The sequence below is a fragment of the Elgaria multicarinata genome, chromosome 4 (genome assembly GCF_023053635.1).
Source record: "Elgaria multicarinata webbii isolate HBS135686 ecotype San Diego chromosome 4, rElgMul1.1.pri, whole genome shotgun sequence".
NCBI classification, from domain to species: Eukaryota; Metazoa; Chordata; class Lepidosauria; order Squamata; family Anguidae; genus Elgaria; species Elgaria multicarinata.
In genome coordinates, this window is record NC_086174.1 from 131882158 (window position 1) to 131898584 (window position 16427).

The window sequence follows — 16427 nt, forward strand, 5'->3', positions numbered from 1 at the left end:
GTCCAACTATTATAAAAGGGGGCAAGGATGTCACCAAATTTAGGTGCAGAAATTATAATTATGGGGCAGTCAAAGACGCCGTCTTTGACCTTGGTCTGGTTTGCTTCTGATTTGTTTGAAGCGTCCTGAAAATTGTTGTCTCTTGTACTGACCTTGGGGTTGGTACAGAGGGGGTCTATCTTGGAAATGTTGCTGCTGTCTGGGCTGAAACTGTTGTTGAGCCCTAGGCCAGCATTTCGGGCGGTATGCTCTTTGGATCTGTTGTTGCTGACCAATTCCTATCTTTTTGGCCGTATTCTTGGCCTTTTGGATGTTCCCCATCGATTCATCGGTGGAAGAATGGAATAGGCCGTCTCCATCAAAAGGCAGGTCCTCAATGCGGGAGCGTGCCTCTTGAGACAAACCTGCTGACCTCAACCATGCATGTCTTCGTAGGGCTATGGACCCTACCATGGCTTTTGAGGCGCAGTCTGTCGCGTGGCGAGCTGTGTTAAGCTGTTGCCTTGATAGTGTCATGGCCTCAGTGTAAAAAACGTTTGCTAGTTCCCTTTGGTCATCTGGCAGAAAACCAGACAGGGATGCCATCTTCTCCCACAAGAAGAGTTGGTATTTTGCCATGGTGGCTTGGTAATTATGCACACGTAATGACAATGTAGTTGAAGAATAGATTCTTCAGCCTATGCTGTCCAGCCAACAGCCTTCTTTATCTACAGGTGCATTGTGTCTCTTATGAGATGCCTCTACAATTATGGAGTTGGGCTTGGGATGGGTGAAAAGAAAAGGAGCAGTCTTTTCTTGTATTTTATATGTATCGTCTAACCTCCTGGACGTTGGTGGCATAGATTTGGGCAGCTTCCACGACTGCTGTGCAGTGCGTAACAGCACGGGCAGGTATGGGATGGCTGCTGGAGTAGTTTCGTACACTGGATAGTTTAATTTTTCAATGGGTTGAGACATTTCAATCCCCAATGATCTCGCCGTCCTTTGCACTTGATCGGCAAAGTGCGATAGGTCTTCTGAAGGGGAGACCACATCCAAAGTCCCTACAAGGTCATCAGGGGAGGGAATGGATGGTACCGGTGAAGCCTCTTGGGAGGAGTCAGACTGGTAGTCCTCCTCCGATAAGACGTCCAAAACGCGTGGCATCATCCCTGAGTTCGGACGTGGTTGTAATGCTTGAGTCGGTACCGTGGTGGTCGGTACCGTAGCTCGCGTTGGTTGCGGCAAGCGCCTCGGTACCGCTGGTTGAGGTGGAGGCGGCATGATTGCAGCAACCTCCGGGGGCGGTGGACGGGAGACCATCTCGGAGGGTGGCTGACGAAAACGCGGGTATGGGTCATACGGGCGTTCTTGAGGGTAGTAATATTCTTGGTGCCCTCTGTGCCTCCAGTCCTCATAGTAATATGGAGGAAAATGTGGGGGTTGCCAATCGGCATAGTAGCCCATACCCCTCAGTGGGGACCTGGGTCTTTCGCTGTAAGCAGCATATTGCCGACTGGAATGAATTGAAGCCGGTGAACGATCACGGCCATATCTATAAGGAGGTGTTTCTCGGTATCGATAGCCTTCGGTATCGACCTGTGGTTGCTGTCGGTACCGACGTCCGTCGGTATCGATGTCTTCTCGGTACCGAAGGGAAAAAGGTCTCCGATCTGCAATGGTATTATCCAGCGAGGAGCCCCTGATTTCACCTTCCGAAATCGATGCCCTTACACTGGGCTCGTCAATCGGGACCGTGACAATATGCAGCGGCGACGGGACCGGCGAGTTAGCAACCGGCTCCTCACGCGGCTGTGGGTTCGGTACCGATGGCGAAGATGGGGTCGCCCGTCTCAGTATCGAAAAAGGTGTCGGTAGCGATAGCCCCGGTATCGGGCTTAGCGCATGCGAGGGAGGTCTCTGTAGTGAGAGACTCGATATCGGGCTTCTATGCCCTGTTTCGCGGCTCGGTACCGAAGTACTCGGTACCGGGCTCCTCGGTACCGACAGAATCGGTTTCGATGACTTTTTCTTTCCATTTTTTGTCATGGATTTGCTCTTTTTTCTCTGAGGGTTTTCGGCCTCAGAGTGCTCTCTTGCTCTCTTAGAGATCTTCTTTGCCGCTTTTGCGGACTGAGAGGAGGAGGGGGGAACCGCTAAGGCTTCACTCCTTGTCGGAGGATTTTGGGGCATAGACTCCATCTTGTGTGGAGATGTAGAAACGCGAGCCGCTCTCGGTTTGTCTACTGCCTCCAAAGCCTTTTCCCAGAGAGTAGCCTGAAGGCGCTCTGCGCGGTTTTTTCGTGCCTGCCTTGAAAACTTCAAGCAAAAGGCACACGACTCTACAACATGAGTCTCCCCCAAGCAGAGCAAGCACAAAGAATGTCCATCAGTTTGTGCTATTTTCTGTCCACAACTGGAACACTTCTTGAAGAGGCCTTGATGTGCCAAAGGCACCAAGACACCAACGAACAAACAAATATTCTTTTTTTTTTTTAAATAGGAAAGATAGAAAACTGGAGAAACAAGAGAAAGAAGGAAAAATTGATAGATTTTTCAGCTATGATATAACAAAAGTGCACTATACCAAGAGAAGTCTCCAAATGCTGTTGACCCACAGGCGGTTGAAGAGAACTGAGGGGATTAGGCGGGAACCCCTGAGCATGCTCAGTGGACGGTGGGGGAGGGGTTCCCGCCTAAAAGATTTTCAGCTTGAGAAGTTTCCGAACCTGGCCCTGCGCAGGCGCAGAGCCCATATGTGTGATGCACAGAGACCACGAAGAAGAACAAAACAGTTTCAGATTACAGTATGCATGTCTGGGACACACAAAACCACTACGGTATTTTCAACCAGTACACTGTTGTTACATACTACTAAAAACGTTCCATACCTCTCCTCCTTGTTCAACCTGATCATTTGTTCTTTCTTTGGTTTCAATGATGTATGAATAATCTTCCTTCATCTGCTCCAACTGTGTTGCTTTCATAAAGAACTAACTCAAGAAACACAAAATTCATGTTTTAAAACTGTATTTTTGAAAGACTAAGAATTATGGGCATAATTGTGTCATGCAATTCATTAAAAGTCCTGCTTGCCTGCTCCCAGCTCAAAATGTGCAAATATGTACACAAAGAAACATCATCAGAGTTCACCAGGGAATGCAAATTCTGTGCATGCCCTCCGTATCTCCATCTTGGCCTTCCTGAAAACAGAAGGTAACAGGGGCCGCATGTGGCCTGTAGGCCATGTGTTGCCCACCACTCTCCTAGACATTAAAAACTACTTTATATAGTTTTGATTACCTTGTATTTGTCACCTTCATTTTTAGATTGCAAAAATTGTTTGCTCATTTCCTGGGTAAGAACTGATACAGGATTGTCTACCTGCAACAAAGATAAGTCTTTACTTTTTTTTAACCGAAGCAAATATTTAAGTCATCAACCGAGAATCAGACATTTTTCTCTATATCCAATACAACATTGTTTTAAGTACAACAGAATTAAAGTATTTTGAGTTTAAGTGCATTTATTTACGGTTCTTTTAAGTCTTTAGAGAGCATTTAAGAACCAGTTTCCCAAAGCAGGAAGTTAGGAGATTTTTAACAGGTAGGCCTTGTGTATATGACATGTCTGTTAGAAAAGCTGAATTCATCATAGCTTGGTTATTTTTTTAAATTCAAATTCAAATTCTACATCACCACTGGCCACAATTCATAGAACTGTGGAGCAAACAGCACACCAAATGGGCATTTTGATAGTAGCCTCTTGGGAGGCATGAAAAGGTGCTTATGGAGGTTGGGCAGGGGGGCTGCAATTCAGCTAGCTGCATACCTGCTCTTAAACAAACGGTAGCTAGATCCTTATTGGTTATAAAATCATTTTTAAATAAAATGTGTAAGATGCTATACTATGCAGAATTAAGACATTTTGGGGGCATTACCTGGATATTAAAGTGATCCAGGATTGCAGTAAGTTCTTCCTTCTTAGATGAAATTAAGACACCTGAATATAAGTAAGAGTAAACCATAGTCAGCATTTAAAAGCAACACCGTATAGCTCCAATTAAAGTATCCCAGAGCAGAGTTTCTCACAGTGTGCCCCCTTACAAAAAAGCTGTCTGACCTTCACCAAGTGTACTTTAGATAAAAATCAAAGATAGCCAAATCTCATGTAATGCTCGTGGATCAGGCTTGCAAGCTCTTTGTGTATTAGACTAAAGTTGATAATAGCTCTAATTGTATGATTTCATGTCTGATTCTTGTGTTTGGTTGTTTGTTGTTTGGTTGTTTTCTTTTTATGGATCTATAGATCGCAATAAAGAAAGTAGTAGTAGATTTCTGTTGCTAATGATAACATTCTCAAGGAAGGTTGTTTCTTTTCTGGAGTGGGGCAGGGGAGGAATCACTTAACAAGCTGATCCCTTGTAAACACCAATGTTACGTACGCACAATCCTATCATCATTCCCATTAATACTGAATTCGGGTGAGCAGTGCCGATAGCTTTGAAAGCAAACAGCCTTAACAAGAAATAAGAGATACCGTAAGATCTGCAAGTTTAAAACAAAAACGTTAACACTCACAATGGGCAAAAACAAAACAGAAAAAAACAAGAACTATATATGTATTCCCTTGTGCAAGGGCAGAGTATCAAAGCAAATGCTTAAGTGACAGTTTCAGTCAGCCATGCTGCCAGCTGCCACATTTAGCTCATTGAATAAACAACTGTGCTGGCTCTTGGCTATACGTGTAGGGAAGAGGAGGAACTAAGAGGTGGAAGAATAGAGGAATCAGAAAGAAGAGCTTTAAATGAAGTTGGGAAATAGTGAGTGAATAAAGCAAGCATGAAAGAAATCAGAGAGAAAGTGGCAGATGGAGCAATTAAACACAAAGGAGAAAAAGGAGACATCCCTGCACTTAAAAACATACCGAAAAAATCACTGGGAGAGAGCAGGGAACAGTTATAATTTCAACTTTTTGAGTTTCACTTCACCTTGACTTCCTTCTAAAAGTATATACATTCTGAATACTTTTAAAATGAAAGTATCATCAAACCTGTACTGCTTTTCAGCTTGTAACTACGATGCCCTTCCGAACTTATGTGTTGATTTACAATTATAGAGTCACCATAGTGTTCTGGTTTAAATGCATCTTCACCTCTGTTTCGAAGAGTTATTGAAACATCTGCAGAGCTAAAGCACAAAGTAAGTTAACATGGACAGGTTGCTTACCTGTGTAGGTGGCTCTTCAAATGATCATCTGTGCATTCACATATGGGTCCTGTACGTGCACAGGGCCTATTTTAGGAAGCTTCTATAGCTAGAGCAAGGATAGACAATCTGGTTCCCTCCAGATGAAAATTCATCATGCTGGTTGGGAGTTATTGTCTGAAACATCTGGAAGCACCAAGTTGCTTGCTCCCAAGCTAGATTTTTTGGGGGTGTCCCACTCTCCAAATTGCATGTTCAAAGGAGTGTGGCTCATAACTTCCCACTCTGTGACTGAAATGTCATTTATAAACAGAAACAAAGCAGAAATGGATGCACAACATTAACTGCAGTGGGGTAGTATGAAAGGTTGTGTTCACACAGATGACCACTCAAAGAACTACAATTAAAAATATAAAACCATCTTATGTCTTTGTGATATGTGTGCAATCCCACATATGGGTAGAATAGTAAGCTTACTTACCTGAAGTAAGGCAGGTGCTAAGCAACCAGAGAGCTGAACACAGCATCCTTCCTGGCTCAGACACCCAGCCAATAGCAATGTACAAATCTACAAGGATGAGACCACGTAGCAGCATAGCAGAAGTCCATCAGCTCACTGAAAGAAAGTCATAGATAGTACAACTTGATAGAGTGAGCCCAGACTATCTCTAGGACCAGAAGCATCACCACCTGGTAACAGAGGTCGACAGCTGAGTAGACCCACTGAGAAAAAAGTTGTATTGACACTGACTTTGCTTCTCTTGGGACCCTTATAAAAAAGGAACAGATGGGAGCTCTGTTCAAAGATCCTAGTCCTGTCCAGATAAAATCATAGCACCTGATGAACATCCAGGATATGTAGCAAGAACTCCAACGGTGTCAGTGGTTTAAGAAGACCAAGAAGGAGATTTCCTAAGATAGAAAATGGACACCATTTTAGGAAAGAAAGAAAATATCTGGTATCAGGACCACTTTGTGGGCAATGCTGGAGGTTGCATAGTTTTCTCACCCACCTTGCAGATGTCATAGCAAGTGAAAAAGCACCCACCCTAGAAAGAAACTTAAGGAGGTGCATGGCGAGTGGTTCAAAGATGGTTTCATCAACTACAACAGAACCACAGAGAGGATCCAAGAAGGTGTTAGTGGGACATGGGATGAATGTAGTTTAGACAGTCCTTTCAAAAAACATTTAATCATACAATGAGAAAAAAACAGGTTTTCAACTGGACGATGATTAATGCAAACCAACACCGAGTAGACCATAACTGGTAAGATACAAACCCTTGTTCCTAGGGGATAACAGGAAGTCCAACCCTGTAGATAGATGACAAGTGCATGCACTGGTGTTTGACTTGCTGTACATTTCATGGAACTGTTTCCATTTTGTCTCATACAACACCTTGATGATCAACTTACGGTCTGCCTAAAAGCCTCTGTGACAGCCTCCAAGAAGTATCCCAATGCCAAACAGTGTTTTGTTGTGAAGGTCTTGGTTGAGAATTCTGCCCTGATCCCAAGATAGTTCATCTGAAGAGGCTGCCAGAAGAAATTTAGGTCTGAGGGATGCATTAGCTTGAGAACCAAGGCTGTTGGGGCCACCAACAGTAAGACGTATGCAGTCCACTCTATCCCAAATTATCTTTGCCACTATGTGCATAAGAAACAGAACTGGGACAAACATGTAGAGAAATGGCTCCAACTACTGGCAGAGGAAAGCATCTGCCAATGAGTGCTGCCCCACTCCTGTCCTACTGCAATACAGGTTATACTGTCTGAGGGTGCAGGTGATGGAAGACACTAAGCGAGTCCCCTAGCAATAGAAAATATGCATACTGCTCACGAATACATGCATGTTCATGAGAGCACCAAGTCTAGCAGGCCCTCTAACAAACTGTGAGGTTAATCTCAACTGTGTGGGACATATCATTCCCAAAACTGTAGCACCAGATGTAGTAGGGTGTAAAACCTCATTCCCCATTGCTCATGTACTCTATTGTGGTTATGTTGACTATAACAACTTTGATTAGTCTATTATGAACATAATTGCAGAAGGTACAAAATGTCTTGGTCATAGCTAAGAGTTCTAGGACAGATATGGGAGTCAAGAGAGAACACAAATAATAATGTCTGAGCCATTACACAGGTCTTCCTTCCACTCTATGAGCCTGTCTGATAAGAATCATGGAAAGGAGTAGACTTGGGATGTTGTTCAGCCTGAGGAGAATCTCTGCCAATGACAGCACTAGAGATTGTTTGCTGGCTGATGACAACCATGACGAAAAGTCATATGCAGTTTCTGCTCTGAGTCTAGAGTGGACTCACTGAAAAGGGCCTTTGCATCAAAAGGAAGGTTCTGAATACAATTTAAACACTTGCTTAAGTGTGATAGCTTTGATGAGGCATGCTTGGCTGCAGTCTCTGTCAGCTGCTATAGGTCTGTAACTACCACTAGCCATTTGTTGGAAATTAAACCACTGTTTCGTCAAAAGGGAGGCCTCATGTTGAAGCACTTGCACAAGTTCCCATTTGTTATCCAGGAAGGGCTCAAAGGAGGAAGTGGCTTTTCCCCACAAAAAAATGTTGAGAGCAAAACATGGAGGTTTGATAATTAGCTACCCTAAAATACAAAGTGGCCATTGGTTAAATTTTGCAGTCGAAGACATTGAGCCTACACTGCCCCTTATCCCTAGGTGCACAATGTTCTTGCTGCCTGGATTTTTACTGTGTCACTTCTATTACGATGCAGTTTAGCACAGGATAATAAAAACGTAATTCACATTCACTTCCTGTATTGGATAAATGATCCCAATCTTCAATATTGGTGATACTAAGGAAGCTTTTGCCTAGGAAATTGTTGTGACCTGAAGGAGAAATGGGTAGCTCCCACTAGCAACATGTTGGTATGAACAAACAAAAACGTTGGATCTTGAATAGGGGATGCAGCATAATGTACAGAGAAGGATTGGAAATAGTAGCTAAGGGCATGTAACCAAGTTCCCCATAGTAACACAAAAGTAGCCTAACTCAAAACCAGCAGACACATGGAGAATAGAAGGGACAGAGATGAGAGCAGCTCTAACACTCATCACTAAGAGTGTATAGCCTCCAAAACTCTCCTTGAAAGATCTGTGATGGAGAACAGCTCCCCTAGCAAGAAGACGGCATGATTGTGAAGCCCAGATAAAATTATATTCATAGTATTATTGGTACAACAGTGATGAGCATGAAGCTTGATAGATCAATGATTAGTACCAACAGTGAGACCCAGCAGAGTCAATCGCTGTATGAGTGACTACCCTTGAGTCATGCAGAGTGTGGTCAATAATCACTCTTTCAAAGGCGACTGACTCTTGAAAACTTGACAAGTGTCTAGGAGAAAGTTGCGGGTGCCATTCCTGCTTGTAGAATAGTTGGGGACATCATAATGGCAAACTTCTTCAATACGGGGAGAAAAGGTCTTTCTATTGCTAATCTTGATGTTCTGACTGCTGCTTCAATTCTGGCGACAACAAGTTCTTCAAAACAGCCAAAGCTGGCTCTGTATGTGGCTTGGATGCAGGCTTCAACTGAACCAATAACTTAGAACCAGATGTCCAGTGGGGGCACTGCAGGAGCCGCCCAGTATACAGATCGATATTGAAGCAAGAAGTCCTGAACTTCAGCAGCTACTGTTTAAGCAGCCTCTATAGACACCACAAAATTCCTTCAATGGCAGTGTCTTGGCAGCTGATCCACTAACCGCAGCTGGCTATGATCCATAAACCGGCCTATGGAAACCACAAGTGTAGAACAGATCAGCAAAGACCTAAAACTTGATGTAGCTGAATTGGTAGCTTCCAATGTCCTTTCCCAGATGGGCATCTCAGGCAGGATGCTCTTTCTCCTGGCTTGGCATTTGAAGGCTTGACAGTGTCTACACAAATCTACAAGATTACTTTCTCCTGGGTACAGAAGTCAAAAGGTGTGTTAATCAGTTGGTTAATAACTTGCTACTGTGAGACAAACATTTGCAGAAAAAGGCAATCCTTTAGGCAATTCTTACAGGCACTGTAAGAAAAATGTACAGTCAAACAGTGGAAAGAATGAACACTAAGAAGACTAGAAAGGGGAAGATCTGTTTTATCTAGGACTAAGTAATATGTAGATGCTCTTGCTGCGATTTGAAAGGAACTGAGCAGAAATGTAAGAACCACTGAGTGTGTGAATGGAGGGTGTGATGGCACCTGCCAGAACTCTATTTTAGCTTCCTAAAATAAGCCCTGCACAGGTAAAGAACCCATATGCAGGACTGCACACAGATCATAATAAATAACCAGATAGATTTAATTAACATGTACATTCAAGAAGCCATCTTTTAACCAAAAGCTGTCATAGATCTCAGGTAATAATTAAGGGTACATTAACTAATTCATTTATTTTTATCCAGAAGAGTTTCAAATGACAAAACAAGTGATTTAAATCTGACATAGTTACAGAAGCATCTTTGGAATGTGTGATTTAAATACAATTATTACCCTTTATTCAGTTAATAAGATTAAATAGCCTGTAAATGGGGAAAAGCCCAATCCTTATAGTGTAAGGTAAGCAATGATATAGGACAGAAAATTTTCTAGTGCTTTATTTTTCCATGGAAAAAATCCAATTTCATAAGTTCATTAGTAAAAATGAATGTATGTCAAGTGCAAATATAATATTACTAGGCAGTTCAAAGTTGTAATTAATGTCCCTTTTGCCCAACACAATGGTCTTGAAAAGACCTTGGTGTTCCTGGATGAAGGGCCAGATCTTCCACACCCCTCCCTGGTTTTGTTTTTGCCTGTTCTGCTTCATTACTGGAGCTTCACTTACCTCTGTCCATCTCTCACAAACACTTTCAAAGATGATCCTCGGTTCGTCACTATAGCTTTTCCTCCAAGGCCAACAATAAGGGCAGTTAACACAGCACTCTTTCCACCTGGGTGAAGCAACATATAAAGTCTTTTAAGTCAGTTTCACTATAGAATTAGTTTAAGCTTCTTCCAGCAAACAAAATGCTTTCTTTTCTTTCTCTTTTTAAAGACTTTTCCTAAAGAAACTACAAATCTATACAGCACACAATCACCTCTTAACATAAAAAAATACTCTTTAGCTAAGTATACCTCAGCTACATTTTCCCATGGGGCATGAAATCAGTAGCTGTCTCAAGCTCTTACAATAGAACTCTACCTGATATTGCAGCACTGTTTCCTTCAATGGAAGAGCACCACACCTAGTCAAGAATTTTGTATAGTTTTTACTGCAATGTAACTTGTTACCAGAGATTAAAGGTGAAAATCACACAGCCAGATAAAGCAGTGTAGGGTAGTTTATCATTTTCCTAGGAGGACAATAGACTGCTGTGGCCCACGATCCACTGTTAAGTGTTCTTTGTGAAGAGGCATCCCCTCCTGCCCACTCCAGCAATTAAAGTCTTCATAGGAGGCTCTGTATACTGAAGAGGTTTGCTCTGCAGAAACTATAGCAAGGGACTACAAGCCACAGACTGCCCCTTACTCAGGTCTGCGGGCTGAACACAGCCCTCCAAGTGGAAAGAGGCTCCAACTCCAGGGTATCAAAAGGAGCCAGATGGGACTTGTGGTGCAGTCTAACCTTGTCTAACCTGGCCACCATACAGCCAGAGGAATATAAACAATGTGCCAGGCATCTATAAAGAGATGTAAAATTCCCAAAAAATTTTGAAGCCATGGGGAAAGAAACAGTTCCCCACCACCACCAATTTCTTTTTCTTTTCTTTTTTTTGGGGGGGGGGGGGAACAGAATTTTTTGGAAAAATTAAAAAAATGTAATATTAGCCACTTTTACAGATTGAAAGTCATTTTGTTACTTTAGGAACATAAAATGTAATTATGTACAAGTTGGTATGGCATAAAATTATCACATTTGGTATATTAAAAGTACAGTATATTCAAGCAATTAGTACAAATTGAACTTTTTAAGTTTTCACTTTTTTTGTGACAAATGGAACTACAAGCTCCTGAAGCGTAAGGAACACTCTTTCGTTTTGCCAGTTTATGAGAAGCAGGCCAAAAACAATTTTTACAACCCCCAGAAGAAACTATCAACATTAGTAACAAAGAAAATTATTTATGTCTTTGCTAATCCTCCACAGTGTCAAGCAGACATAAAACATCCATTCCTATAAAAAGAACTGAAAAGGTGAGACCAAGATTCAATGAATATGCATGAAATTTAGTCAGACTCATTTTCTGAGCTATAGCCATCACTATCAGTTTCAGTCTCTGCTTCAATGGCAGTGCCCCCCTAGAGGCAGAAATGCATCTTCCTCTTGCATTTGAGAGTTGTAGTCTCAGTTTGCAACCTAGGATTTGCTTGTCCTCAGTGCACAAAAATTGTAATAATCTGATACTGTACATAGTTTTTAGAAATCATTTTGAGAATATATATGAACACCTTGTCTTAAACATTTCATTCATCATGCTAAAATAAAACACCCCATAATCCATTTTTTTCAGGAAAAAAACAAAAAAGGATTAGGAAAAAACAGGAAAAAATGTTTTTTTCTGAATTTTTCATTTTTTTTCTACAGAAACTTCAGACACCTTGTGTGTGAGCTCAAACAACTTGAGACTGGTTACCCAGAAGTAGGGTGTTGACTAACTGAATACTATTCATTTCAATGGGTCTACACTAAGTTGGACTTCAGTTGGATTCCACCCACTGTTTCATTCTTACAAGCAAGTTTAAAATTGCTTTGACCCAGTTTGCGTGTGTCTTCAGTGGCTTGAGGTGGGCACTGTCCACCATCACGAATATTCAAGCCACGGCAGGCAGTTTCCACAGCTTATTGTAATGTGGAAATCTGGGCAGGGTGGCTTGCTGCTGTCGGCAAAAAACCACCTAGAACCATGGACCACTGTGGGTGTTGGCGATCAAATGTACCAGCCCTTTTTACTGATAGAGAAAACTTCTTAAATATTCCCATATAGCATCTGTCTTATGAGCAGCTTCCACAGGTTAACAACACAATCCTAGACATGTCTCCTCAGAAACAAGTTATCTTGAGTTTAATGGGACTAACTTCCACATAAATGGGTATAGGATTAGAGCCTTTCTATGACAACAAAGGAAGAGGCACACTGGACAATTTTGTCTTCTGTTTTTCTTTGAGATGTTGCTTATTTCTGCTTCACTGTTTCAGCCCAGCCTTGCCCTCACAAAAAACAAAGCAGCAAATGAAATGCGCATGACTGATAGGTTAGAGTAAGGTTTGATAGTTACTGGGCTAAAAATATCCAAATTATTATTGTTTGATCTGGGTAGTGATGGTGGTGGTTAAGGAGCTATTGCCTACCCTTCTATATTTTCAACTGCTCTGCCTTGCTTGGCCAATTCCATGATCACATAAGCACAGAACAATCCTATTTTGCCTGTGTCTTTGTACACATGACTTCATTAGAGAAATTGAAAGAACAGAACTTTGAAGAAGCAAAAGCCATTAGGCTGGAAAGAACTGTTTTCATGAGATGAAAAACTAAAATTAATGTCCATGTTAGATTGGTAGGTAACTTCATTCTTATGAAACTATAAGAGAAGGGCAGGATCTAATTATAATTATGCTATTCTTTCAGTTAGGGAGAAATATAATATTTTATTCATGATGTGTGGGGCTGTTTTTTTGTTTGCTTTTAAACCATTTTCATCCACCCTAGCACATAGCCATCATTAGTAACCATTAATATCATTAGCCTCCATGGCTCCTGGTAACTATTGGGGATCTTCTTTAAGAAAAGTCAGTTTTGGATTGTAAACTGCTGTGAACCACACGGAGTTTCAGTTATTGGGCAGTATAGAAACATAATAAGTAAATAAACGAACAAAAAATGTATTAACACATATATGAAAAGCTGATGCTATTATTTTGCTTACATTAATGAATGAAAACTTACTTCCATTACTTCCAACTATAAAATTGACATTGGATCCAAACTTGAAGGGGCCCAGCATTGAATGGCACATAAAGTTCTTCAACTGGATACTTTCAATTATTCCAACTTCTCCTGATAGCTATAGATACATTAAAGACATTTTATATGCAGAAAAAAATCACCAATCTTTTGTAAACAAACTGGAAAAGTCACAGATCCTCAGAACAATTGTAGATGAGTGTACATTGAGAACTCTATAGGGTGTGGCTGCAGCACTTCTTACTAGGAAAATGTTCTGCCATTTCCCCACATGCTTAAGGCTACAATCCTAAATATACTCTTAAGTGCCATTGAACTTAATGTGAAAAGTCAGCTGAAAAGCCAATGTGTACTTTTCTGAATGTGCACTCCAGGTTTTTAAAACTGAAGTAAAAACTGAGCTTTTGTGCTGCACAAAACCTAAACTAAGTCCACACTGAGATCAAACTGAAGGCGAAGATTACACTTTCTGTTTATATACCGAATTTCCCACTAGCTAGGCTAGCAGTGTAACCCTTATCAATATAGAACTATAGATTAGTTTTATCCACTTTCCAAAAATGGGCTTAGTCTAGTTTTCTGTTGTGGCTTAACATAGCCACTCAAGGCTACACTGCCATAGCAGAGCTGAAAAAAGCATGTCTCTACAGAATTACCTCCCTGGCTTTTAGCTCTCAGCACTTAATGCCCTTGGCTGTGCTCTCGTTTCAGATTCAACTGATGATTAATAAATTAAATAAATAGGTAGGACTTACCTTCTCATTGCATAGGTGCTTCACTAGACACTTTGCTACTGGGGCTGTTAACTAGAGCTCCCTTCATGCTTACCTGATCACCACTTTCATTTTCTTTCAAAAATAACATTGAATACTATGTTGTGGGATTTATAGCTTACCAACTGTGAGTTAGCACTGCAGTCAATCTGCAACTGTGACAAATCCTCTTGGCTAGGCTCATCATCAGAGTCATCTCTGGATTCTTGTCTAAGCCTTTTGTTGGGCACTGGTGTTGGAAAACTTCGCTCTTTTCTTTTTGCCATAACTACCAAAAAAACCCAATCAAATAAAGGAAAAAATTATCTCATTAACATGTGATTATAAACATTGCTATGTTACAGCTATAGTTTTAAATCCTACTAACTTTATTGTGAGAAATTTAAGCAAGTGTTTAAATATTAAGCTCTCTACTAAAATAAAACTGTATTTAAGGACACAATTCTATGCATATTTAGATAGAAAATAAGTCCTACAACTCCAGCAAGCCCCAATGAGTCATGCTCTAATGAGTCTAAATATGCATAGGATTGTGGTCTAAAGTGCTTAACCTTGGCTGGATCATTCCCACTATAATTAAAGATCAAATATCATATTTTAAAGCGTTATTATTTTTAACTATATTTTATTAACCTTTTAAGAGTTACCATTAAAAAAATTGACTTTCATATACTGAACAACAGAAAAGTGATACACTATCCTAGCAAATTAAAGGAGTCATGCAGAAGAGTAATTATGTTCTTCAATATTACAAAGAAATCACATCTTTTCATGACATGATGTGAATGTAATTCTCAGTGCAATTTCCAACGTACTGTAGGATTCAGTGCTGAGAAAGTAGTGATGCTACAATAGAAGCAAGTTCTTAATGTGATCTATAGGCTGTACATGAGGAGTCTGTGTGAGAGGGTAAGGTTGAAGGATTAACTGTAAAAAAGCAATCCTATTGCCCCAAGGTAGTACTTGGGGGGCGGGGGGGGGGGGGGGCAAAGGATAATTCTGCTTCCTGGATCCATGGTCACAGACTTAGCAGGTAAATTACCAGCAATTGCATCCTCTCTCTCTCTCTCTCTCTCTCTCACACACACACACACACACACACACATATACATATATATATATATATCAATGAACCCACCCACCCCGATCCTGCCCATATCAGGCCAACTTTGCTAATTTTTTACATTTTTTCAGTCCACTTTTATGATATTGCCACTGTCTTGGATCCAGTCTTAGTCATACTTCAGAGTAGATCCACTGAATTCAATGGGTCTAACAGCATGAATCTTACCCATTGTGGATTTTTAAAAGGGTATAAATTCATTTGAATTGATAAACACTAAGTTTTTTATGTAATTTCCTACACCACATTGGGTGTGTAACTGTGTACTGAAAGGTGGCACATGAATTGTTGAGGGCACAATCCTATGCACGTTTAGACTACTATAAAACTAGCCTCTTCTGGCAAGCCTACCCAGATGAATTTTAAACCAAGAAATTTAAGATGTCTTGATTGTTATTTTGGCATTGTATTGGTTTTATATGCTCTTTTAATTAATTTTATGCATTTGATTTATATTGTATTGTTGTACTAATGTTGTTCCCCGCCTCGATCCAATGGGAGAGGCGGGTAAGAAATAAGCATGGTGTTGTTGTTAGTGCCGCCAATGATGAAACATGCAGAGAGCCTTGGGCTGTAAAAGCAGACAGACCCTCCCCGTTTTTGCGGCTTCAACTTCGCAAAGAAATAAGTTTCTAGAAGGCGCTTTCCCACAATCCAGCAAACCTATATGCATGTTGACTTACAGTAGGATGCTTTTAGCATTTTTTAAAGGAAGTTTTAACAATGTATACTATGTTTTTAAACAATATTTTATGTATTTTATACTTATTGTTGTTCCCCGCCTCGATCAGGATGGAGAAGCAGGTAAGAAATAAATTTATTATTATCATAATAATTATTATTATTATTGTTTCGGCGCCTCCTGAAAACATCTTTATTCCAAGAAGCCTTTCTTTAACATGCAGCCTTGGAGTACTGTTATTGCTTCTTTTAAAATCTGTTTTAACTGTTTTATTCTGGTTTTTTCATTTTACCTTGTACACCGCTCCGAAATTTTTCAATGGGGAGAGGTATATAAACATTCTAAATAAATAAATAAATAAGTAAATGTTATTATTATTGTTTTATTATTATTATGTCGGGTATAAGATTCCAATCTGAGACTGCTACGCAGGGACAGGAAAAGCCAACAACCCGCCTTCTGCCTGCTCATGCCTTCCCGGTCACACACCTCAGCGAAACCGAAACCGAAACGCTGCCACCGCCCCAAAGCTCCCACTAGGAGTTACCGTTGGGAAAACCGTTGAGAGGTTTTTGTACCTGCTCCGAACGCTCGCGCGGCCGCCTCATGTACCTCAGAAGTAGCGCGACACCGCTGAGGGGAGAAGCCCACCCCGCGCGATAACCGAACGCGCCTCTTTCTCTGCGCCAACCCAGGCGG

General features: G+C 41.0%; 1 protein-coding gene across 4 annotated transcripts in view; it reads right to left on the reverse strand.

The window, feature by feature from the left end:
* SMC6 (structural maintenance of chromosomes 6) overlaps positions 1-16410 on the reverse strand; it is a 53266-nt gene extending 36856 nt beyond the window's left edge. Inside the window, exons 1-8 of one of the 4 annotated variants that reach the window (XM_063125188.1) lie at positions 16307-16410; positions 14046-14191; positions 13133-13250; positions 10035-10140; positions 5032-5168; positions 3920-3981; positions 3283-3363; positions 2871-2972 (exon numbers count right to left, since the gene is read on the reverse strand). In XM_063125188.1, the coding sequence (XP_062981258.1) occupies positions 2871-2972; positions 3283-3363; positions 3920-3981; positions 5032-5168; positions 10035-10140; positions 13133-13250; positions 14046-14189 (750 nt within the window). In that variant the 5' untranslated portion in view covers positions 14190-14191; positions 16307-16410. Of the gene's footprint in view, positions 1-2870; positions 2973-3132; positions 3248-3282; positions 3364-3919; positions 3982-5031; positions 5169-10034; positions 10141-13132; positions 13251-14045; positions 14192-14738; positions 14756-16306 lie in introns of those variants that run through there. The other 3 variants (XM_063125189.1, XM_063125190.1, XM_063125191.1) reach the window with 3 other exon arrangements.
* Positions 16411-16427: the final 17 nt, after the last annotated feature.